This window comes from Pseudopodoces humilis, chromosome 4 (assembly GCF_049639895.1).
Source record: "Pseudopodoces humilis isolate 2021_Gansu_Grassland_sample_001 chromosome 4, ASM4963989v1, whole genome shotgun sequence".
Taxonomy (NCBI): Eukaryota; Metazoa; Chordata; class Aves; order Passeriformes; family Paridae; genus Pseudopodoces; species Pseudopodoces humilis.
The window spans coordinates 30,082,977-30,108,584 of record NC_142203.1 but is presented as its reverse complement, the minus strand read 5'-3'; the positions used below and the strand labels follow the sequence as shown (position 1 = coordinate 30,108,584).

At 41.0% G+C, this 25,608-nt stretch overlaps 1 protein-coding gene and 1 long non-coding RNA gene across 4 annotated transcripts in view; one reads left to right on the top strand and one right to left on the bottom strand.

The window, feature by feature from the left end:
- ACO1 (aconitase 1) overlaps positions 1–12,647 on the bottom strand; it is a 35,496-nt gene extending 22,849 nt beyond the window's left edge. The window contains exons 1-2 of one of the 2 annotated variants that reach the window (XM_014258726.2): positions 12,443–12,647; positions 601–721 (exon numbers count right to left, since the gene is read on the bottom strand). In XM_014258726.2, the coding sequence (XP_014114201.1) occupies positions 601–697 (97 nt within the window). In that variant the 5' untranslated portion in view covers positions 698–721; positions 12,443–12,647. Of the gene's footprint in view, positions 1–600; positions 722–11,498; positions 11,856–12,442 lie in introns of those variants that run through there. The other variant, XM_014258725.2, reaches the window with a different exon arrangement.
- Positions 12,648–13,453: 806 nt separating this feature from the next.
- Positions 13,454–21,574, top strand: LOC106628538 (uncharacterized). Of its 2 annotated transcripts, none has more exons than XR_001331955.2 (4): positions 13,454–13,893; positions 16,614–16,765; positions 19,623–19,752; positions 21,332–21,574. It is a non-coding gene; the product is annotated as an uncharacterized LOC106628538 (long non-coding RNA). The 2 variants fall into 2 exon arrangements; XR_001331954.2 differs by having other exon boundaries at positions 13,457–13,893; positions 16,614–16,761.
- The last annotated feature ends 4,034 nt before the right edge of the window (positions 21,575–25,608 follow it).

The following is a 25,608-nucleotide window of genomic DNA, read 5'->3' as shown; positions in this document are numbered from 1 at the left end:
TAGATATGTGTTGCCACATCCAAAGAAAATGTTCCTCCTCTTGTTCCTGGAATTCTCCTTAGTCACCTGTTTCCTTTTGAAACACCAACCCCCCCACCACAACTCTAACCTATAGATACTCACTTTCTAAGTCAATGGCACAGACACTAAGACTTTTACCAGTACCACTGAAAGATCTGGGAAATGTCAGAGGAACTATAGAAAAAGCCTCTTGAGAAAGGATTCTCTAGCCACTATTGTTTTTAAAGCTGAAAAATCTTTCTGGTTGGTTCAGTCATACTTGAGTGGTAGATCCATTCCAGCTTTTAGCAGTATAAGAAAACTTGGGCTCTTAGTTTTGCCTAGTTCTCCTCATCCACTCAGGAAAAACAAGACTGCTGAGTGCACAGTATGCTGAGAAAATATTATTGAAATCTTGCCAATATTTCTGTCACTCTAAATTTCAAGAATTAGATTTTGCTAAAATTTTGTTTTCAAGATTCGCCTTTTGAATTTGTAGTTCTCTCCAGAGACAAATTACATCTAATGTAACAAAGTCTGTTCAGGTTCTGTTCATCAGTGTTAACAAAATCCAATGCTTCTCTTTTGTTGTCAACATACCATATCTCACATCTTCCAATTTGCTCAGATTGAAGAATTTCTTAAGAGGCTGTTGTGGGTCCAGTGGCTCCACAATCCGTACAAAAGGGTTGCTCATGGCTGTTGAAGACCGTTAGTGTCCCTAAAACAAGAGAAAAAATTTTCATGACATCTGTCCTGCATACAAAGTACATGTCCCACAGTCTTTAATATATATCTATCCCATACACAAAGGCCTGTACCAGAGAAAAAAATACTGTCAGTCATTCACCTTCCACCACAAATCTACTTGTAACAGATCCTTCAGAGGTAAAAGGTCTGAAGGGAGATAGGAGTATTGTGAAAAATACAGATACACCACATAGTTTAGAATCATAGAGTCCTGAAAGCTGGAAACAACCTCTAAGATTGAGTCCAACTATTCACTGAGCACCACCATATCCACCACTAAACCGTGTCTTCAAGTGCCACATCCACACACATTTTGATGATGAATCCATCATCAAATCCCTGGGTAGCCAATTCCAATGATGGAATAATTTTTTCCTAATATCAAATATAAACCTTCCCTGGTACACCTTGAGAGCATGTTTCATCCCATCACTGGCTGCCTAGGAGAAGAGACTGACCCCACCTGGCTACACCTTCCTTTCAGGGAGTTGTAGAGTTGATAAGGTCTCCCCTGAGCCTCCTTTTCTCCAGTCTAAACAACCCCAGCTCTCTCAGCCTCTCCTCCCAACCTCTTCAGAACCTGTGCTCCAGCCCCTTCACCATCTTTGTTACCCTTCTCTGGACACAATTTCACAAAGGAAATTCCATGTCTTCATTATTCTCTTCTCTATGCTGTTTCTAGACAGTCATTTCTGATTCACAAACCACCATGATAACATAGTCCCATTTCTTAAATGTGTTGTGGCTTAACCCCAGTCAGCACCCACAGCTACTCCCTCACTCCTTTCTGGTGGGAAAAGGAAGAGAATCAGAGCAACAAAATTTAAAAAAATAATGGGTTGAGATAGAGATGGTTTTATAGATAATGCAAGAGCTAGACCTGCCAGCAAAACAAAACCAGGAATTCATCCACCTCTTCCATGGGCAGGCAGATGCTCAGCCATCTCCAGGACAGCAGGGCCCCATCACATCTCACAGCAATTTGGAAAGACAAACACCATAACCCTGAACATCTCCCTGTTCCTTCTCCTTACAGCTCTATATGCTGAACACGATGCCATATGCTGTGGGATACCCCTTGGGTCAGCTGTCCCAGCTGTGTCCCCTCCCAGATCTTTGCACATCCCCAGCCTCCTCACTGGTGGGGTGGGTGAGGAACAGCAAAGCCCTTGGCTCTGTGTCAGCCCTGCTCAGCAGGACCTAAAACATCCCTGTGTTATCAACACTGTTTCCAGTGCAAACTCAAAACACAACCCCATACTAGCTATTAAGGGAAAAAATTAACTGTATCCCAGCCAAAACCAACAGAAATGGCATTGGTCTAAAGCTAAACAGACACTTGCATTCAAACTTAAAAACAATTAAACAAAACCAGAAAACACTATTGTTTTGAGACAGAAAGTATTATAGACTAAGATTACAAATGCTATCAGAGACAAAAAGAACCTTCCTAATTTCAGGAAGATTTGTTAGGGTCACCACCAAAAAGAAAATTTACATAGTCTCTATTGTAAACATCATTTTAGTTTGAGATATTTTCTTTTTCTATTGTTTTGCTCCTTACTGATTTACTAGTTTTTGTGGCTTAATGGTTTGCTGGATAAAGCATTCCTCTGAGACCTAGGCCCCTTAGGTTCACATACAGAAGTTAAAGAACCCTGAGATATTCCCCATATCAAGGCCAGCTAGCAGAAAGGGGCTTAAATTCACTACAGAAATATCTCTTAATGTCCAGAAGAGGTTAACCATATGCAAACTACTTAATGGAACACTTCCTAGGACACAATGAAGACCTGAACTCTGCCCAAGTCTCTTCTGGAAGCTTTGGCTTAGGCCAACATATGCCAAGGATCAGGCTAACAATTTAACAGTGAGAACAATTCTCTTGCAGTCCCTGGCAATATTCCCAGTCATGATTAAATTTTTTTTAGAAGAGAGATAATCACAGGCCTGATTTCCAGATCTTGTTGGTGTTTTCCCAGAGTACTGCTCCTGCCTTCACTCAAGTAACATTATCTTCTCTTGCCCCAGTTTTTCAAACAAGAAAACTCACAAGAAGGCAGGAGATACACATAGCAAACCTTGGAGACTGGTGCAAAAGGATGCATAAAGTCCAGTATTTGTTAAAAACAGACAAAGCAAGGCCAAAAAATTAATTTATTTATCTCAGTTTCATGGAATGTTCAGGAAATACTACTATGTGGAACGTATTTATAGGGGATTTTTAAAGTATTCTAGTGTTTTCAAAAAAATTCATGTATTTTGGAGACAACCAAGGAGAAATAGAGAAACGGTAACAAAAGAAGGTCCATGGCGTAAAGCAGCAACATAACATAAGAGAAAGAAAAATTTCCAGCATTCTTTTGAAGAAAACAATGTTTCTAGATAAAAAGCTGAATGCCCAGGGAAGATGGAAGGTTGGTAAATGAACAGACTGGAAACACACACACAACCTCAAATGTATCACGTCTCACATTTCCATTGACAAGTTATTTTCTGAAACTTCTCTTCCCAGCTTTGCAGATACTCACCCTGTACACAAGCCCCTAAAGTTTTAGGTGTCATGGTCTTTAAACAGCATGAACTACTAGCTATTCCTCTAAGCAAACTCCCTGCTTCTATAACCGAACATGACCAAAATTAATTTCTTCCTTCCTCTTCTTGCCAGCTACCCTCCTGTTAAGATTTACTTTTTTGCATTCCACTATGAGAACTTTATTTTATGCATATCAATTTCTCATGGGAAAGTCTAAGAGTAGCTGTAGATAGAAAATATTCGGATATCCCCTGACAGATAAAGCAGATCATTAATTTGATATGACCATGAGTCCACTGTACTCAGTTCACATATTGTCATCCAAGTATAAATTGCAGCTCGAAAGTTTTCCATCCAAGTCCATGTCTTGGCAAATTGCAGCAGAGATTCAAGATGTCATGACACATTATCTACGTGTTAGCATTACCAGATACCACCCTCTTCGCTGAACAGAGGTTTTTTAGTTCACAGTATGAGATACTTCAGTACAAATCTCCTCTCATCAGTGAGTAACATAAATAAGCCAAACTGTGGGCTGACCGAGGACTAATCACAAGTTATTTTCATCTGCCTGGTCACACTGATATGAACAACGCTGCTACGAACCTGGAAGCCATTCAGAAATACCTCAAAAGAGGTAAAATCTCTAGATAAAATACCAGCTGGCAGCATTGCTGTAGCAAATGTCACAGATCCAGGGAACATCAGTCATATCAACTACTATTTCCACACAGTAAATTATAAACCAAGTGGCCACAGGACAGAACTCTGAACTAGTAATTTGCCAATAACAAGTCAGGGGGCAATACTCCGCACACCGAGTATACCAAAACTTTTAAAGTCATCCTTGTGATAGATACAGGTTAACTTTTTTCTTAAGTTGATACAGGTTAACTTGTGATTGCAGAACAGAGTATTTATTCATGTTTTGCAGGTACTGAAATGTAAATATGCAAACTTGGGGGAGCAGATATTTGCCTGCCTGGAACTGGTGCAGCACGCAGGATCACATGCACTGACCATGGCCAGTGTGTGTCCACCTCAATATCTATTCAGACATACCAAAAAAAGCACTTATGTTCTGACCAACAACCTTAAAACTGTTTGTGTGGCAATTACATAAAGAAATGTGGATTATTCGAACTTGAAGATGCAGAATAGGATTTTAAAAGGAGCATCTCATTACTGACACAGACTCGCAGAATGTGTTGGAAGGGACACACAAGGATCATCAAGTCCAAGTGAATGGCCCATATGTTGCTCTAATCCATAACCCTGGCATTATTAGTGCCATGCACTGACCAATTGTGCTAATCTCAGGGTACTGGAACCTTCTTAAAGGGGTTGCATGACTTGTATGAAGTGTACCAGACAAATAACAGCCTTATTTTTGCCCTTCCTTGGTGCCTACTATTAAAATTCTGAGAACACCCACTATCTGGCCCATACTAATGCTGATCACCTTTGAATCTGAACTCCCTATCAATATTATTTTTCCACTCACCTTGTTACATCAATGCAGCTTATTACATCAATGCAGTAGCTTACTATTGTGCCACCACACTCAATCTCTTGTTAGAATACAACTCAATTCACCCAGACTGCACATCAGCTCATCACACAAAGTGTGATTTCTGCTTTTTCTCTCTCCCTCGAAGAAGAAGTAGTGAAAGATTGAATACCATGAATACCAGGAGGGGCAAATTTGTTTGGATAAGGCCATAACTTTCCAGATATAAAAAAAAAAGAAAGCTGTTTTTTGCAAATGTAACATCTTGCCCTTTAGGGTAGAGAATGAACCCTTGGCCACAACAGCTGTCTCTTGCTATTTGTATCCCCAGACACAGGACAGTTTAAATTTCTCTAGAAACATAAGTTTTAAACTGTGATACTCTAAAAAAGCTTTTGAACAGACAAAATCTTAGTACAACACTTCTCACTTAATCTGTATTGAGTGTGCCAGCAAACCTTTACCATGAGACCTCAGACATTCACTAGCACCAAAAGCTCATTGCAAAGATGCCTACTGGCTATACTGTCTTTGGGGATCTCTGTGGTGTCCTGAAGGACACACGATTTTATGATCCTGACATAAGAAACATGCACAAGTCCAAGAGGACAGATGGGAAAAGGTGTTTGTCCATTCTCTTTCCTTTTCTTCCCTTATTTGTTAATCAACTACATCAGATACATTCAAAGTACATTTAAGTCTCATGTGTATCTCCATAAAAAGGATTTAAGTAGTTAACTTAAAATCTTATCTTAAAAAAAAAAAAATTCACAGAAGAAGACTTCAATATATGTTGTGTGCATGCTTTCAAATCTTCAGTTGTTGTACCTTTCTGAGTATCTAACATAAACACAGTCCCAGTCACATCACAACAACATTGATTGGAAAAGGATTTGGTTCAGTTTAAAGCACATTCTTGATTGACAGTGACTCTTTGACTCTACTTCAGACCCCTTTCAAGCAGTTGTATAACTTGGAACAAAAACAACAAATAAATTTCACTGAAATTAATGGAATTGAAAAAGACATCATAATATATCCAGTAATTTTGCACATGCAGAAATTATCTCATGAAGATCATAGAGAGGGAAAAAAATTATTTAGCCTCTTACTATACCTGAGAAAAAGTCAGAAAACTGTTCTAGATATCACCGTATGACCTACTATTCTCTCTTTAGAATTGAAGGTAAAACTGAACACAGCCAGTCAGACTAAAAGCAGCGGTCTTACATCATAAGACCTGCACTTACACTCTTTGTAAACAGATTCATACAATCAACAGTATGTATTGTTTTGGAGTTTCTTAGGGATATGAGAGCATCCCACTCATCTCTCACCATCCAGAAAAAGAGAAGACTGTAGCATACAGAGTAGTTTCCTACATGCATGCTGACAGTAAACCATGTTCTTTCTGTAGTACATGACAAATATTTACAAAAGACTCATGATTAGTAATAACCACATTTATTACAGAAGTACCCTATGACAAACCAAAGACACAGATTGTTTGACCTGCAGAAAGGAAAAAAAGCTCTGGATGAGACAACTTCTGTCTAAGCTTCAGGCCATAAAGTAGGAAGAGAACAGCCACAGTTATTGAGCATTTTAGTACAGACTCATACAGTTAGTATATTTAATCTCACTTGGAGAAACATGTTTCCACAATTGCACAATTCCACAATTTCTACTCCACCTTTGGTTTCTTAATTGCTGTCCTTCCAATTAACAAAGGGTGCCTACATTTTTAATAATAAGAGGTTAATTTTAGGCATCTCTTCCTAAAACTAAACACCTAGTATTTTAACTAGAAGAGATTTCAAGTAATATTTACTGCTCTCTTTTCTGAAATGTGGATAAATTCCTTGTCATTGCTGGGAGGCACACAGCAAAGAAGTAGTTTCATTTGAACATTTTACCAGACTCTAGAAATGCTAAAAAAGATTACACTTTGGCAAAGCAAAGACGCAATTTTATCAGTCATCAAGAAAAAGGCGAAGGCTCGGACTTGCTGGTACTTGCAGGAAAGAAACATGAAAAATTTCATGTTTCTGTAATGAAACTTCCAACTGGAAACTGGGGAAAAAAAGAGGTGAGCTGGCAGAACCACCATGGTTAAAGTCCTTGCTAGGTGATAAGTAAGGAAGGACCTAGGCAACATCCATGGCCTTGCTTGGAAAATGCAATATTTTTCATCCACGCTGAATCTGATCTTACCACCTTCTGTTGCAATTATCACTCCTACACCCAAAAGTTATTTCCCTTGGTTTTGTCCCCTCAAATGACTGCCACTGTATGTATCTGTACTTAGCTGCCAAGTTTGCAACAAGCACCTCCAAAACAGCAAAAGCAAGCAACTTAAAAAATCTAAGCGGAGCTGCGTCAGGGCATCAGGCTACTGATTTATAAGCTCTTCATCACGACATTGAGCATGCACTTTGTGAGATTACTAGCTGTTACATACAGCTGAACAGCACTTTTTAAATTAAACGCTATTGCTCAATTCCCCTGAGCCTCTTAAACTTACATAGCTCTTCTCATGGGTTCACATTCTACTCAGCAGGGGGCCCCCATTAGAAAAGTTGATGACTAATTCTAGTTTACCTAAGTTATAGATGGCATAACCATGAATAAAGATCTCTAAGCATGTCCAGCATGTAGGAACTTCCATCATATTGGAACTACACCATGTTCTGTACTCGACAAACTTGCCAAGAAACCAAGGAGGGAGACTATCCATGTTAAGCATGTTGACAAAACTCTGCATTTTTGATATGGAAAGGCAACCTTTTCAGTATCAGTCAGTTGTTTCAAGCAGTAAAACTTCAATAAGTAAATCTACCCATAATTCAAGTCAGTTTAGAAAGAAAATCCAAATAAATACGTATTTATGGCAGGAATTTTTTTTAGTTTAAATATTTAGTTGCCTAAGAAAAATGGTTTTGTTACACTGGGTAAATTGACAGATAGAGATAACCAGACACATGACAACACAACAACAAAAGACCCCACCTTCCCACCAAAAAATGGCAAAAACCCAACCAAACCATAAGCAAAAAAAACCCTCAAGCCCACACACGCCCCCGGCATTTGGATAGACTTCAACACCAGAACAAGCAGATTCTTGTTTTATAAAAATAAAAAATGCTATAATTACTTTTGGATGTACAAAGAACAGATGAGTGCAATTACTGTTGCAACAAACACAAGTTTCTTGTTTTGATTTAGAGAAGCTCTTAGTATTTAACACTTACTCTACCTGTGGCAGATAAGGCCACTATGTAACAAATATACACTGTTGCATTGCTGCTAACAGGCAGTAAGGGGATTTCAGTGGTTAAAGAGACAGGAGAACCAACCTTTGTGTTTCTTTGTTACATAGAAAAGTCAATCATTACACATAGATCCTTAAAGAGAAGTCCACTAAAAATTCGATGACTGGGCAACTATTCCACCGGTATAAACTACATTCCACACTGGAAAAAAATGCAGTAATATTAAAAAGAGGGTTTCTTAAACAATCTCTAAGCAAAGTTTCAGGGTACCCTTTTCTACTTTAATGCTCAAGAGGAACACTGCACTGGAACAAACAGAGCTTTGAATTGCAGATGTTCCTGATTTCTCCTGCTGCTTGAAACTTTCGGTTGCAATGCTAAAATACATATTTATTCAGATACATAAAGTGTTAAACTTTCAAAACACTGAAGAGGTAGCTAATTGCATATTCCCATAATCTGTGCATTTCATAATCTGTCATAAGTATTCTGACCTTTTCACTTTGTTGGCAATGCTGTACTACGCATATTGGAACTTAAAGTTTAGGTCAGAGATCAAGTTTGTGAAATCAAACATTGAGGTCTTAAAGTAACCCCAGCTCCAAGTGAGCTGGAAGTTTAGATGCATGCCCAGTTCCAAAATGTAGATATTAAACACTTTCAAGTCATCCCTCCAGAAAGCCAAATGCTACCTCCTCCCTCACTTCAACACAGGTATTGTGCACTTACAGCTTAGAGGGACAGTCAAAGCACTTGTCTTGTATAGATCTCACCAGCCTTTAGTAACCCAGGCACATACACGTATGTAGTGTGCTCTCAGACAGCCTCTGAAATGAAATCTAGTCTTAACAAAATCCAGATCATAATTAAGCAGGTGCAAGTGTTAAGGGAATGCTTTGTCAGCCCACTCACCACTGAGTGTCTCACATAAAAGTAGAGACTAATTTTCCTTTTTTTGCTACAGGAAAATGAGCAGTGTTACACCCGAGAATAAAAGGAAACTTATCTGGAAACTACCAAACACCAAAAAATTAAGTGTTGAAATTTTTTTCCCAACTCTGAAAGAGCAGGTCTGAACTTTAACCTGCTTCCTACCTCTATACAAACTTGCTGCTTTTTTACCTTATGCTAGTACTCTTAGACTGTTCATTAACAAATATGTGGCTTGGACCAGTTTTAACAAAGACCTAGCTTTCAAAATTAGTTAGATAAAATACAAAACCAACATGGAAATGCTGCAAGAAGTGTGGAATACAGAGCACGCGTACAAAGGTTTGGTCTGAAATTTTGGTTCAACTTCAAAAGGCAGGATTAAAAGACATCTCTGTATTGGTCTGTTAGTTTCAAAAGACGCCTGTGAAGGGTGAAGAAACGAAGCAGAGGTGCATGGGAAAGGCAAACAAAATGAGAGTATTGTGAATCAGCTCTGTACTTATGCCATTACTATTATCCCAGCTCTAGAAACTGCTCTCCCTGCACCTTGAAAACTTCTTTTCTGTAATTTGAAATCTGAACTGTTTCAGAACTACTGAAGATATGTAGGTGGAAGGATTCCTTTCAGGATGAAGAACTAATGAGAGGAAAATCCTGAATTTGTGGTCTGGAAATAAAGATAATTTTCTCACACCAAAACCTGCTACCTGCAATCTCAGCCACTATTCAACTATTTGTGTACGTGAATCCAGCTTTCAAACACCCACAGCTTCAGTCTGTAAGGAGAACAAGTGTGTGCCTGATGCAATTTCATTAATTCAAACTAGCTGTTAGCAGAGTTTACTGGCCAAGCTCTCTGGGGAGGCAAATTAAGTTCCACTAAACATTTTTAAATCAACTTTTTCATAACAGTTTTCACACAGAAAGGGTAGGCAAATAAAACCCCAAACAACCAAAATTAACACCCTCTTTCACATATGAAGCATATGAAGTCCTGACCCTACAGCTGTGGGACGTCCCAGTTCTTTCAAGGAAGTGCCAAATACCTAGAGAAAATCTTCTGAATTAACCAATCCCTAATGCAGCAGTGAAGGAAAAAAACCTGTAAAAAAATTATCTCCTTTTCACACAATTAAAACTCCTCCCTACCTTCTCTATATTTCAAGACACAAAGGGACACTCTTCAATTCACATCTTTCCACTTAGCTTATATGGATTGTTGCTCCAATGAGGGAGCAAATTTCCAGCTCTTCTCTCCTTTACAATCCTACAGTGAGAGTCCGTGCTGGAAAACACTTGCAAAAGATATTTGTTCCATTTCTTACTATTCAAATGTTACTTCTTCTCTAATTTTCTGCATTTATCATTTTGACTCTTCCACCATTACTATAAAAACTTCACCAGATAATATCAAAGTTGGAGTGTAGCATCCTCTGACCAAAGACAACCAGAGAGAAAGAAAGGTGCTAAATTACAATATGACAAAAAACCTGCAGTTTGAAAGCCCTACAGTCTTTTCAATACAGCAATAGTGTGCATGTAAAGCTCTGCTAAGTGACCAGACTTCTTTTTACATGGAAAGCTTTTCCAGGAATTTCCTCTATCTTATAAAGTCTGAGATGGGTAAAGTATTGATACTCTTCACACACACCACAGATCCTGGAAGGCACAGGACTCAGCTGCACTTCCTACTCAATGCCCATTACACTCCTCTTATATTCTTTGAAGCAGTAACAATCCCCAGAAGTTTATTAGGACATTCTGATGAAATACAATTGCTTTTAAGCAAAGCATTACTAAATAAACATTCCAGTGTTAATATTTCTCTAGGGTGGTCTTCCTTTACTTCGGTTTTGTGGATTGATAAAGCCAGTCTGAACAATAGCAACCGCGCTGAGTGCTCAGAGATATCAATTCAATTCCAACTGTTTAGAGAGAGAATTCTCTGTTTTAAACCAAGTTTCCTGCTGATACTAAAAAACGCTAAAGTCCAGACTTCTCCATCTTCCCCTTTATCCCCCCTCTCCCCACCTTCACTAGCTTTAGAGGTGGAAACTAAATACCAAAGTACAACCTCCAGTTAAAAAATAAATGGGTACTGTGGTGATGTTTTGAAACATGGAAATATCCTGAACATAAACAGGGACCAATCCAAACATACACCTGATCTAGTTACTGAAAATGGGCATCTCCACAGCCACTGTTCAAAGTTAAATTAAAAGGCAAATACCTGCATCTGCTCTACAACCTCCAGGACTGTTACAGAACATCTTCACCTGCACCTGCTCTATGCCACGAACATGAAAAAGATTATTTTGTCACCCAAAATTATTAAAACCTGACACTTTTTTTTCACCTTCCAGTTATTTTCTTCCATCCTTTTCCTGCCCAATTATGTTGCAGATCTACCGAGGTGTTTTGCAACACAGAGGAGTTGCTGTGTGCTTGATATGTATAATTTACACTATCCTCTACTATCTAGATACTGCTGAAATACCTAGAGACAAGGCTCGAGTTGTTCCAGGAGGAAAATCAATGTTAAAGCTTCCTCTGCATAAGGACAGAGCAGCTGAACTCCTCTTCCACGTCCGCTCTTCTCGAGCTAAATCTATTCCAGTTTCTCCGCTTCGCAAAAGCCGCCCGTGTGCCCGCTGTGAGCCGGCCCCAAGCCGGGTGTTGGAGAGACGCGATTTCGCCAGCCGGGGCCCGGAGCCGCGGCGGGGGCCGCACAGCCCGCCGCTGCTGCTGCCGCCGCAGCTACGAGATGGTGCCTCGCAGGGGCTGCTCCGCCACAGCCGCCTTCCCTCCGCAGCATCCAGTGAGCCTTTCCAGCCCCCACCGCAGGAGCCGGGGCCGGGAGACGGCAGGATCCCCCGACCTGCCGCCGGGCCCTGCTAGCCGCGGTCCCCGCCCTCCGCCCGGGCCCGCGCCCGTCCCAGCTCTGCCTCGAGGGTCCACCCCGCCACCTTCCCCGCCGCCGCCGCCGGGAACGGGCACGCAACGCCCGGGAAAGCGGCTCCCAGGCAGCCGAGCCGCCGGTGCCGGGCGGGAGAGAAGCGGGGCGGCCGGGCCCCCCCCTCACGGGGGACCGAGGACCCCAGACGACCGCCGCCGCTCTCCGTCAGGGGCCGCCGGGCGCAGGGAGAGGGAAGGGGCGGTGGCGGGCGGGCTCCGCCCCGGGCCCCAAGGCCGGAGCGGCGGCGGGATGGCAGCCAGCGCCCGAGAGGGAGGCGGGAAGGGAGGGAGGGAGGGAGGGAGGACGGACGAGCTAGGGATGGCCAGCTGGGCGGCGGGGGCGCGATGCGGGCGGGCTTCCCCTTCCCACCCACAGCCCTGACCCTGCAGAGAGCTGCTGCTTTCATCGGCCAGCCTCTTTCCCTGGATGTAGGAGGAGGAGAGGTAGTGCTGTGAGTATGGAGGGGTGGGTAGGAGGGGTGGTACCGAGGTCAAGGGCAGATCTGCTGCTGGCACTGTGACATGGTCAGCGGGGTGTGGGCAGTGATGTGCCTTGTGGCGGCCGTAAGTGCTCCACGTGCTCACAGCCAGAACGCTCGACCAGGCTTCGGAGGAGTCCAGAGGTGCTGTCAGTGAAACCTGGGCCCGGAAGCGAACAGGTGTTGCTCGGGACACCACCTGTCACACAGGTGTCATCCTCATCCTCTTGGCAGTGCAATAGGAGTGGGACCTCCTGTTGTTTCTCTTGGCAGAGGGAGAGCTGATTGGCCTGGCTGTTGGCAGAAACAGGCTGTTACTTACAGGCTGATCAAGATCAATATCGTGACGTCAATATTAAGGAGCAATATCAGAGTAGAGGACATGCTCGAGGACATAATTTACATCACCCCCATGGCTGAGTGCCAGGGAGAGTTTATCAGTGTCCAGCATGTTCCCAGTAGATCAATATACGGTTTGAGGCTGAATAATGTTGAGGAATTCATTTAGTGCAAGTAGTCGGGGTGCAGCTGCAGTGGGAGCTGCACGTTGATCCCTGGATAGCAGGAGCCAGAACAGGCTAGGAACTGGCATTGACTCAACAAAGAGTGCAGGACCCTGTGGCCCAGACAGGTGAGCAGACACTGAGAAACACAACAGGAGCCAGTGACTCAGCTGGAAGACCCCAGACTTTCACACGCTTAGACAATGAGGGTATAAAAGCCCAGGGTTTGCTTTGCTCAGGGTCCCTCCTCGGACACACCAGCTTCAGCTGTTATTTTGTCACTGAATGATTAAACCATTGTAAGAATCCAGTATTCTGAGACTTTGTCTTGGGAAACCTGGGGTCCAGCCCATAAGGAAACCTAGTCTGACTGGGTGAGAATGGGGTGTGTACGGAGTCAAACAGGGCACCACTCAGCTCACTGGAGCCGCCCACTGTGAAGTGACCTCCGTTTCAGCTCACGTGGTCTGAGTGAGCTGGAACGGAGATTCCTGGATGGTCAGACAGGAAACTTTGTTTAACAGTTAGGTAAACTAAAAGGCATCTGATTCAAGGAAAATAATTGTATACAAAGTAAAGAGAAGTAGGAATGCAAATATTTTGAAAGTCTTGGTGAGGTCCTGGAGAGCAGTGGCTAGGAGACATGCTAACCACTGGAAGTTGGCGTAAAACAAGATCAGAGACGTTTTGTTTTTACCTGAAGAAAGCTTAGGCTAAAAGCAAACTGAGTTACTTGCTAGCTTTGCAAGTCTCAGGTGAGTGAAAATGGAAGTGCGTAGCTCTACTTGTAAAGAAAATGCCCCTGATGTCTCACCTGGATGTTTGTGGGTTGGATTCCTGCGCATAGACCTGTGCTGACCGATCCTCCTGCCTACGTAAACTGTCCAGCTGAAACTACCAGACCAGAAGAAATCAGTGGGAAGGACCCCAAGATCTAGCAAACAAAATACATTGAGTAGGTTTTTGGTTTATTTTTTTAACTAAATATGGAAATCCTGGCTTTGACATACTTGCTGATTTCATTTAACTGGTTTCACCAGAACAGTTAAGACTTCTCAGGACCTGGTATTCTCTGCAGTGATACCTCTAAATAGCCTGTAATCTACAACATACAGTACTTCTGAGTTATTGCTCAAAATCTCTTCCAGGTTGGCCTGTTTTCTGTTCAACATAAACACCACATGGAGTAATTCACTTGCACTAAGTTCTTCTTTTAGAATTGTATTGGTTTTTAGAACATATGATTTGTTTTACAAAATGGTTAACATGGAAACGGACATTAATTCGTAATACTGTTTTCAAACCTTTGGCCAGAGAGTTTTGAGTTTGGCAGAAAACAGTTAAGTTTGTAGTGTGGCTTTTGGCTCTTGAAGGTGGAAGCCCATGTTTCTACATGACACCACAGAACAGTAGATGACTCTGATGGTCTGAAAAGCCAGAAAATTTCTAAAACCTCTTAGGGTTTTTAATACTTCATTATTTGATAGAAGTTTTTATTTTTGTATATGTTTAATTAATAGTAATGAAAGCATTTCAAACATGTTCCTCTTTGTGGGATTAAGTCCTGTAATGCTTCTTTGGGTCACTTCCTTTGAAAGGAAAATTTTAAAATTTTAGTTTTATTGTTGTTGTTTCTAACAGAACAGACTTGCAAGGCCCATGTGTATCACTAAGTTTTCAATCATGAATAAAACCCTCTATTACCAAGTTACCAAAGCAATTGCTGCAAAATCTGATTGACCTAAAATCTCTTGACAAAAAGAAAACACTAGTGAAAAAAACAGGTCAGCAACAGAAATGGGAAATCCATACATCAGCTCTGACTTTTCCCAGTGAATATCTGCAAGGTTTGTACTTTCTGTTCTGTAGGGAGTGAAGGCCCTTGAGGTTGACAGTAGAAGGGAAGATTCTATATCCCAGAAAGAGTGGCAGAAATGCTTCAGCCTCTACTGGTTCTTTGTAAGGACACAGAGACTAACATGGGATTGGAAGACAGGCTGTTCATTCAATGGTTTATGGCAATGCTGCCTGAATGTTACTGCTGGTGTTTCCACCATTTCCATTTGAGCATTTGAGTATTCTTCTCACTGGGGCTGAGTTTACAACAATGTGTCTTATTTAGCACATGATTAAAAATGTGTGGGTTTGCCTTTCTCCCAAGACTGTCAGAAGATGGGAACTATATTAGACCCATTGTTTGTAAGGAAGATGTTTACTGAAATGGCTTCTCAGGTTTAGGATCAAACTGCAAGGATATCCAACAGTTTTCTTGGACAATCATGCATTGTGCTAAATCAGGATTAAAAAAATTATTTTCTGTTCTTGCAGTGAAGATGGATGCAAATAGGAATAACAGTGCCTTTCATGTTGCAGTCACGTGCATCCTTGAGTGCTTTTAGGGTTTTTCATTAAATTATTAAACAACAGATGAGGAACTTTATGTCAGTCCTTTGTCCTTTCTGTTTTAATGAAATCCATGTCCAAGAAGCTTCGTCTAATATCAGATTCCTTCTGGAGCTTTCTTTGAGGTTATTCACCAATGTCCTGGAAGTCCAGAGAGCACATCATGTTTGTTCAATTCCTATCTGACTTCACTATTGTGTCTGTCAACATATTTCACTCTTTCTGATCCTATCAAGAAGTTACAAAGACTTTGAATTCCCAAGAGATAGCTTTCAGCTTATTACAGCAAATAAAGCCCTAACATACAGCAGCAGACTTCAGTGTTGTAGCAATCTTCCATGCAGGCTCAGCTGATCATTGAAGTTGCAGCAATCACAGGATTGCTGCAATCACAGGATTGCTGCAATCAGTCTCAAACTGGGCTAGGATAGGTCTGACAGAGAGGCAATAAATTTGAGCTGTCAGCCTAGAGGACCCAGAGCTTTGGAGCTGTCATCAAAAAGAAGTGTCTGCCTGCGTGCTCTCTGTAGGATAACGAAAAGGCCTGATGAGATTTGCTCTGGAGTGCTGTCCCCATAAGCAACAGCTAAGGGTACATAATTTAATGTACTGTGTTCTACAGAACATACAAATTTATGCATTCAAATGAGTTCACCACTCAGTAAAAGTGTTCCTGACTCCAGGAAGCCATCTGTGAATTAACTAAAGAACTGGTGAGATGGTAGATTGCATGGCCTACAGCTTGTCCTGACTACAGGAAAATATGTTTGGTGGCTCATGAAGGAGTTCATGCTAAGATTTCAGTGTTAGTCATGACTGTTTCAAGCTGTTCAAATTGTCAGTGTGCAACAGAAGTACTAGTCTAAAACAGAGTTTGAGAAGCTCACAGAAGACCTCTAAGTGAGGGCATACTGCACTGTCCCTCTTTAATTAGATGATTGTGCATCCTCTAAAGGGAATTCTGTGCTCGGTTAATAAACATGTTATAATTTGCTTTTGGTATCAACAGTAGTTTGCTTAATGTTCTTTAAATGAGTCTTCAGAAAATTGCAGTAACATTTATTGAACTTTGGTTTCAGCAGAAAACAAAGATTCGAGTTCTGCCATCTACTGGTTAAACGGGGTTTAGCGGAGGCTCGCTGTCACTCCTACCGGTGAGAGGGCATTGATTTAGGAGTTCAGATGCTCTACTTAATCCAGTAGTAACTCACACAAGTGTACCGTCACGGAATAATACTGCTTTCTTGCAGAATAAAAGCTTTTTTTCGACAGTGCCACAGGTACTGAAGAAAAGGGACTTGAGGATGGGACTGTGTACCCAAAATGAAAGAATGAAGTGTCTGAGACAAGTGAAACTTCACCGTCAGGACTGTGCCTTCAGCACCAGACTGCATAATGCTTTTGGAGAATTTCTCCCAAAGTAGGTAATCTGTGATCAGCTTATAGTTACTGTATGGAGAATGAGAAATAAAAACTGTTTTCACCATAGAAGTGGAAGGATTGTTCTTGTCCCTTTCAAGAGTAATGATATAACTTGCAGCAAATACAGAAGTCTTTACTGACAACTAGTGTGTTTCCCTGCATAGCCAGAATGGTGTAGAGGACTTTAACCAGACTAGATACCTGTGAATGCTCATCTGAAAATGACCCGTATTCAAAATTTAAACTTTTGGTGCATAGGCAATGTACAACACCCTTGAACACAGTAAGCCTGAACTTATATTGTTCATATTCTTGTTGCAGTTGCACTAACACTCCCTAACTGAGCTCAGGACTATGACAGAACATGTTACTCATCTGATAGAGCAGGATGAAGTGGAGAGTAAACTAATCCATAAAGTTGGTAGAAGAAACAAACTCTGGAGCTCAGGAAATTTACCATCTAGCATGTGGCTAGTCTAAGATGGCTGTTTTCACTTTGCTGCTGTACCTGCCTAAAGAACTTGCACACACAGTCACTAACCCTTATCTAAGAGACAGCTGTTTCCTACTACAGTCTTGCTGCATGCCTTTGGTGACTGGTAAACATAACAGCCTTGGACATTCACTGTAGCACTACTCTTTCACTCCCTGTACTGCCTAGTAATTGCTTGTAGTTGCTCTGACATCTAGAACTTTGTTAAAAACAAATGACACATTATGGAAAGCAATGGAAAACACACTTTTTGAAAAGAGGTACACATTTTGTGCTGCCTATACATACACATTTTGCTCAAAGAGAATTAAAGATGCACAAAAGAGCAGTAGGAATACCATTGTTGTGTTCTAATGGTAGACTGTTTTTCTGTAACATTTTACTTATTGTTACTTACTGAACATGAGTGACTGTTCTTAACTACTTTTCAGTGAAAAATTGGATACTGTGTATTTTTCCCAAGATGTTTATACTTGTACTTTGCTTTTGGATTCCTCAATTTTCCCACAACAAATTAACATGCTGAATAAAATCAGCACTTGCAGTTTAAGACTATTCCACTTAGCTGCTTCGAAGGCTACCTGAGCAGATCATCAGGTCACCTATGATATGGCATAGTCAGGATGGATGTTTCCCTGATGTATTTTCCTGCCTCTGAGGGCTGAGAGCAATTCATCATGACAGATATACCCTGACTACTAGTGAAACAGAGAGCACAGAGCTAAATTACAACTCATGAGAGCTGTCTTTTTTGCCTGTTTGCAAGTAGTTCAATTATTTGCACACAAACACAGAACAAAAGGATAACAGCGAAAAAGACAGCGCTTTTTTACCCCATTTCTACACACAAAATCTAGATACCAGGAGAGTGGGAAACCATCTACTAATGCTCTGTGTGCAAATAGTACCTCTATTGTTAATCTCTCTTCAGTGAACAGACTGCCTCATTTACCAGAGACCTTAATGAAAAGCTGTGATTGTGCCAAGAGAAAGCTACCCAATGGAATCTCCTATGAAATGTTAACTTGAGTGTTACCAGGCCCTCAGTTCTTCATTTCCATCAGGGAAATCTTGTCACATATAGGTAAAACCTTACAAAAGAAAGGCCCTGTAAAATCATGGTTCAGGCCTTGTTACTTGTTACTTGTTACTAGCTAGCAGCTAGCCTGATAAGTTCCCATGCAAAGACATCTTGAGAATGAAAAGTTCGTTAACATAACGAACTGTTCTTGGGGAGAAAAACAAGTGCACCTGTAGTAACAAGGGATTCGTTCCATGGGAATCAGTAGAAAAAGCCTGTAAACGTTGTTAGAGAGAAGAGTTTTGACTGACATGTACACTCATTACCAACCAGTGAATTGAGTTCCTAACCAACTGGAATTAAATACGGTGCCTCCTGACAACCATGTAAATGTAAGCTGTGTGCAACAAAGATTGGGCTATGATGGAAGAAGAAACAGGTGCCATTATCAGTCTATAAATTCTCATTCGCCTTTTTCATTCCTATTGCACTTCAACACTCCAGTACTTAGATTTCCATGGTGTCAGTGGTCTGTGGTGGGAAACTGCAGGATACATAACTATTCTGTCCTGTAACTAGCCTGTAGGTGGGTCCCTGGATTTGGGTAGCTTTCAGCTTCTCTCCAGACCCATCACAGGTGCTCGAGGTGTTGGTGCCTGTTTCCATACTGTAATGGACAGGTGCAGAATTGCTGTTAACACAGTGGTAGGCCCATTTTTAAGCTGGATGCTCATTTATTTTGGCTTATGTGGAATTTAAGACCATCAGTTGTGCAATAGTAAGGGTCACATTTCCTTCCCTGGCTGACCCCCTGAAATGTCACAATGTTGCCTAAGTGATCGGCTGCCCTGCACACCTTGAAAATTTCTATCAGTGACTGCCTGCTGGTCCTGTTCGGTTATGTATAGAGCACACAAGCAAGTTTTTAATTGTTTTACTTGCAGGAGGGATTGGAAAACTCAACTAATTTCTGTAATCTTGAACTGAGTTGCATATTGTAAAGTTTCATCTGTGTTACAAGGTGATAAAACGAGTCAAGAGTGCTGCTGGGAGAATGTGGGGAGCTGCTTTAATGCCAAACTTGGATCTAAATTTAAGGTCACCCCTGTTCTTAGCTCCAGAGTCCTCTCCTATTCCACATTTTTCAATGAAATAAACACCTACAAAACCAGTGCTTTCAGCACCATTCACATGAATTATCTTTCCATTAATCAACCATGCACTGCACTCAACAGAATCCATTTTAGTTACAAGCTGTTATAGAACAGAAGAAGGAAATGTAGTGGTAACCAGGGGTAGCAAATGGGGATTTGGCACATAACTGACCAGTTTTTATTTTTCACAGATGAAGATTCACTGCTGCCTCTCCTTCTGTTTTCCTTATTGTGCAATGCAGAAGCTCCAAGTCAGCATTTTCCTGGTCAGGGGGTGTTTACTTCTGTTCAGCTGTACCAGAGGAGAGCAGTGATCTGCTGGTGAGTGGCAGCTGGCTTTAGCACAGCATTCCCATTACAGCAGATGCACAAAACAACTGCTGAAGACTGTGCTGGGGCCAGCACCATAGAATGCCCCTTAGCACCAGCCCAGATGCTGCTCCAAGAGAACACGGGGGGCCCTGAAAGTGTAGGGCTATATGGAGGGCCAGGTACCTCTTCCTAGGGTGGTACTGTGGAGGTTGAGGTTTGGCTGAGGTGCAGGACTCAGATACAGAGCTTACAGGTGCAGAAGCTATGGGAGAAGGCAGCACACCACATAGCACCAGGGAGGATGAGCAGGAAGGCAACAGCATCCCTTCAAGGAGGTGCCTGTGCAGAGGTAAGTGCTGGAGCCCTCTGCAGCGGTGATGGGTGCAGGACTCTGGCTGAGTGAACAGCACTTTTGTTCAGGCATCACTGCCAGTCAGCTGTGCTGTGCACACCCAGAGAACCGTGCCAGGCCATTGACTTCTCAGGAACCAAGGTTCCCAGACCACAACTTATCAGGACCTAACAGAACCATCCTGAGCAGGACTAGCCAATACCAAAACTGCTGTGGCTGTACTCCTGCACCAAGGCAGGTTAACTACAAATCAACCACATTACACTATAGACATCTGTAACCCCACTCTGAGGCCATTGAGCTCTCCTGTACAGCAGTGGGCGGTAGTTTTTTAATTACATTACTCTTTAATTATCATTCAATAATTGTTTAATTAAAATTTTATAATGAGCTAATCATCAACAAACCCCTCTAACTCCACAGTGATGTCTTATTTTATGAATTTATCTGCAACAGCTGCTTAAGAGGTAGGACAGTTAAAAGGCTATGCAGAACTCTCTTGTAGGCTTGGATTTGTAAGGTGGGAAGGTTGAGACTCCCAAGGTGGAAATGTTGGGAACTTGTGACTCCAGGCAATAGGAGAATGACTCCTTTTGGTCGTGTAGGTATGAACTGAAGGCACTCAGGTGCTATACTCTGAAAACAAACAGAAACCACCTAGGTCAGGAAAGACATCAGAGCCCCCACAAGGACAGAGCAAGTCATGGTGGCTGGAGACTTTACTTTTGCTGATCTCTCTGTCTCAGAAAGTTTTCTGCTTGCAAAACACCTGGGCCTTTGATCTGGGGTGCTTTTGTGAAGCCCTCAGACCATGACCTCCCATCATCCATGTGGGCACCAGTGACACAGGCAAAGGAGAATCTCATGCATGAGCACATCACTCTTGAGTCTAGCACACGTGGTATTTCTTCTTGCTGGTGAAGGAGTAGATCTATCCTGTAGGCCAACAGGTTCTGTCAGGCATAGAAATAAATAATATTACTTATTTTACATATACACATATATTAAAAAATGGTGTTTTATATACTGGATTTCTAATACATTATTAGAGTGTAGAATCAAAAATTACAATGTGGTTTTAACAAGACCTGGACATTTTCTTTTCAGAGTGCACAATTCTTAGTAAACCTTAACTGCAATCTGTGATTCCATATGTGGCTGTTTCTGCATATTTTGCATTTCAGAATGCATTAATTAAGCTACTCTATTAATAAGAATTGCTTTCGTGTTCCCTAGGTCCAGAGACAAAACATGACCAAAGAAGTTAAACTGGCTGCCTTCCACTACCAGAGGGGAGCTTACAAGACAGCTGGAGAGGGACATCTTAAAGTGCCTCCCCAGGGACTTTAAGAATAATTAAAGGTGTGTGTTGGCAAAAAAAGGAGGAGTAGCTTCAAACTGAAAGGGAGTATGTTTAGATTGGATATTATGAATAAATAATAAATTATAAATAAACAAACAAACAAATAAATAAATAAATAAAACCCTACCTGTTTTTTTGGTTGATTGGTTGGTGTTTTTCTCAAAGAGAAGTGATTCATTAACTCTGACCAAATCCCTTACGTACTTTGTCAGGAAGCTATTTGTTCTAAAACTTAAGAGCTGGAAATAAGCTATTAAATTTTAAAATTGGTATATTTGAAACATAAATAACTTGCCTGTCATATCATCGTATTTGCTAGCTGGCTGGGCCTAAATTTTCACCCTCTTGACTTTGCTATGTTGTTACAGTTTTCTTTATTTTCAGCTCTGATATGGCTTATTGTTTACTAAGTCTCAGTTTTGTTAGCCGAACTAGAGAAACTCCTGGGATAGTAAGAAGTGTAAATGCTAAAAGAAAGTATGAGATCCAAGGTTATGTCCACTTGTGATAAAGGTATCTACTTTTTCATTAAACACTTACTAATGCTGACTATAATGATTTTGGTGAAATAAAGGTGTATTATTTGATGGGCTCTCTGGAAGGCTTTTTTCCCACAATAGATGGATGTATTTGAACTGAAGGATTTTCTTCTCTTTTATGTCTCTGCACCTATGTGAAAAGTGTGCATATATTTGATATATAAACATTAATATGTAATTTTGCTTAGATTATGAAGGCTAATGTGTTCCTAATTATAACCTTTATCTGAAAAAGTATAGTCTCTTAATCTGGCTAAGCAAAGAAACAATTAAAAAGTTGAAAGACATACCATATCTTACTGCATAACTTGGACCTGCCCCAGAATTTTCTCCTGGCTTTCCACAGCAGGGCTTTTGCTTCTCTGACTCAGGGGCAGCTGATGCTTTTAACTAACAAGTCAGCACTTGATTTATTTCTAGTGTGATTAGAACAGTTGTTTTAAAGATTTTTTTTTTAGGAAGTAGCTATAGAGCTATTATGAAGCAAAAAAACAGAAAAGAAAAAAAACCCCACCACAATTACATGCTAGGTACATACCTTTTTTTTTTTTTTTTGTACTGTGGGCATAAGAAATTGAATTTCTCTTTTGTTTTCCATTGCAAGACACAGAGTGCACCAACATGATCTAATAGTTTTGCTGTCTCTTCAGCTGCAAGATTTTGGGAAAAAAATAAAGATATCCTATTTAAATGAACATCAGGATTTACTTTTGATTCAGATATCACCAACTTGGAGATGTGAAAAAAACTGCACATCTGAAACCTCTCTTGCCTAGGAAGCTGATACTTCATAAGCCACTTCCTTTCATGAGCCAGAACAGCATTATCCCTCATTTTCCAAATATTGATGTGCTGGTTTAAACCAAATGAAACCAATCCCCCTGTAGCTCTTCTTCCCTTCTGGTTGCCAACAGGAGGGCACATTCAAAGTAACTCCTGTGTTTTAAATTCTTGCTTCTTAGAAGACGTAATTTATTTTAAACTCTCCTTTTCAGCCTTCACATATGGTTTATGTCATTCCTCTCTTCCAATTCCTTGTGGTAATGGAGGAAATCCAGAAAACAGGAGTCAACAATAAAGAAAATTCCAGTAATCTAGAAAGGCTTTTGCTTATGGCTCTATGGGATAGGTACGATTGGATTACACACTTTCACATTTCACCAACATGTAAAGAACACACTTTATAGAAATAGAAATTTAACAAGATTATCTGGCATTTGGGAAGTTAATGACTCCAACTCCCATCCTGTGAGTGGATGGATGAAATTGTTCATAGCTCTCTGAGAAACCAGGACATGGGAAGGCCAGGACAGTCCAGTAAAAAACAGCACAGCTCCATCTGCTTTTCACCCACTACTTCCCTATTTGTACAGTCCTATTAAATCCTCTCTAGATCCCACCTGGATCTGACAGGTTTTTTGAAGCTTGCTTACAAATTAATTGCTTCATGAAAGAATTTAGTAACTGAATTTCATCATACTCAGTGTCAAGAGAGTTCTGGTATGATGAACTGTATTCCTTAACGGATAAAATCATTATGTGATATTGACACCACATCAAACTTATTTAATCTTGTACATAAATTTGGGATGATGTACCAGAACTTTAATTTCTCAGTTGCATCAAAGGCTTTCTATCTGTCACCATTATGTTTTCTCCCTAGATATAAAGAGTACAAGGAAGTTGCAAAAGGTTCAGAAGATCCAAGGTGCAAAGCTTGCTCCATTTACTGAATACACCTCCACCAAGCAAAGAAACTTGTAAAAATGACAATTTTCCAAAATGCCTGCCCTGGAGTTGCATAACTTCAGTTTAATGTGGTTATAGAATCCAAAGTGACACAAAATGTTTATCAGGAAAAAAAAGAAGTATATTTTCTTTTCAGAGGCCTTACATTTTTTTCCTAATCTTGTCTTACTAATCTTGTCAAAACAAAGACAACAGATGCTCAAAGAATTTTGTTTGTTTTCATCTGAGGCACTTCTTCATTAAAAAAATATGAAGGTATACCTAAGAAGTGGTAGCTTTATCCTGTTTGCTTCATCTTTCAGTTACCAGCCTGTCAAGCCACAACTCTGCATGAGAAACAAAGGCACTTCTAATGAGCTATCACAATTGTGAATGTGACAGCTCCACACAGGTGAAATGGAAAGGATGGCTTGCCTTCAACTGCTGCCATACTCCATGGCTGCTGGCAGCAGATGTTTTAGCAAACTTGGCTGAAGACAACCATTGCATGGTTTAGGTTGTTTGGTTGTTTAGGTTGCATGGTTATACATGTTGCTCAGAGATAACATGGGAAGCTAAAGCACAAAAAAGTTTAGTTCTTGCCCCTGTGTTGTAGCTTATAAATATCTATCTGGAGAGCCAGTTGTTTAAAAATAGCCAAAATCTCACTTCATTTACATCTCAACTATAAAAACTACCATTCTACAGTCTTCTATCAAATAAACCCTGTAACTACCTGCTCCAGTAAGTGATTCAGTAGTGTATGTAATTATTTGTTAATTGAATTCATTTTCACCTTTTATAAAAAGATTAATAAATTGCTTTCTCAGGCTTTTGAAACAGTCAGATTTTGATACGATTATAAGGGAGTTTCCTAGATTGTAAGAAAGACTTGTTCACATGAGTTTCAGCTTTCCAAATCTTGGGCCTCTGACTCTTAAGAGGGGAAGAACTATTAGATCAATACAAAAGAAACACATTTCAAGAGGACAGGCTATGTTGAAAAGAAAGGCAGGACAGGTTAATGGAACTCCACTTAACCTGCTCTTCTGCTTGACTGCCTTTAGGGAAAAGAGGTTTCTCCCCAAATCCAGTCTGAACACCTAGTTTGAAGTTCTGCCCTTTGTCTCTTGTCCTTATATTCCTGTAGAGGACCTTGGTCCATCTTCTTTAAAACCTCTGTGTCGTGTCAGTACTATGGAGATGCTATGAGATCTTCTGGAAACTGTCTCTTCAGACAGTTCAGAAGGCTCCCTCAGCCTTCTCTGCACAGGATAAGTGCACCAATCCCTAGCCACTCTCATGGTTCTCCACCAAATTAGCTCCAGCAGTTTGTCATGTACTTCCTTTATGGAGGCCAAAACTGAGTACAATAGTCTAATATTGCAGTGCTGAGGAGATGGTAATAATCCCTTCTTTCAGCTAACTAGCTGTGCATCTGCAACAGGATGCTGTTGATCTTGTTGTTGCCAGTGTGCACAGCTGGCTCATTGAAAACCAAGACACTCAAGACCTTTTCTACGGAGCTACGCTGCTGCCTGTCTCTTCATTTGGAGGTCAAAGAAGGTGTGATCCCTGATAGACAATGCTGGCAGCAGCAACGGTTGAGGAGAAAGATGAGGTACTCAACAACTTTTGCCGTAGTCTTCAATGGTAACGTGGTAGCCAGGCTGGGTCTGTTGTTCTGACCTGGGATGCCACAACTTTCCCAGAAAGAGCAGTCCCACAAGAGATGGCCTTCAGGGGGTCTCTGGCAATCCCTGGCCACTGGGTAACCTCAGCAAGGGGCAGCCTGTGGCTGCAAGAGATTTCAGCTCAGTGATTTCAGCTCTGCTTGCTAGGTTGTCCTAGACTGACTTAAAGACAGAGAGACAGGAGTGTTG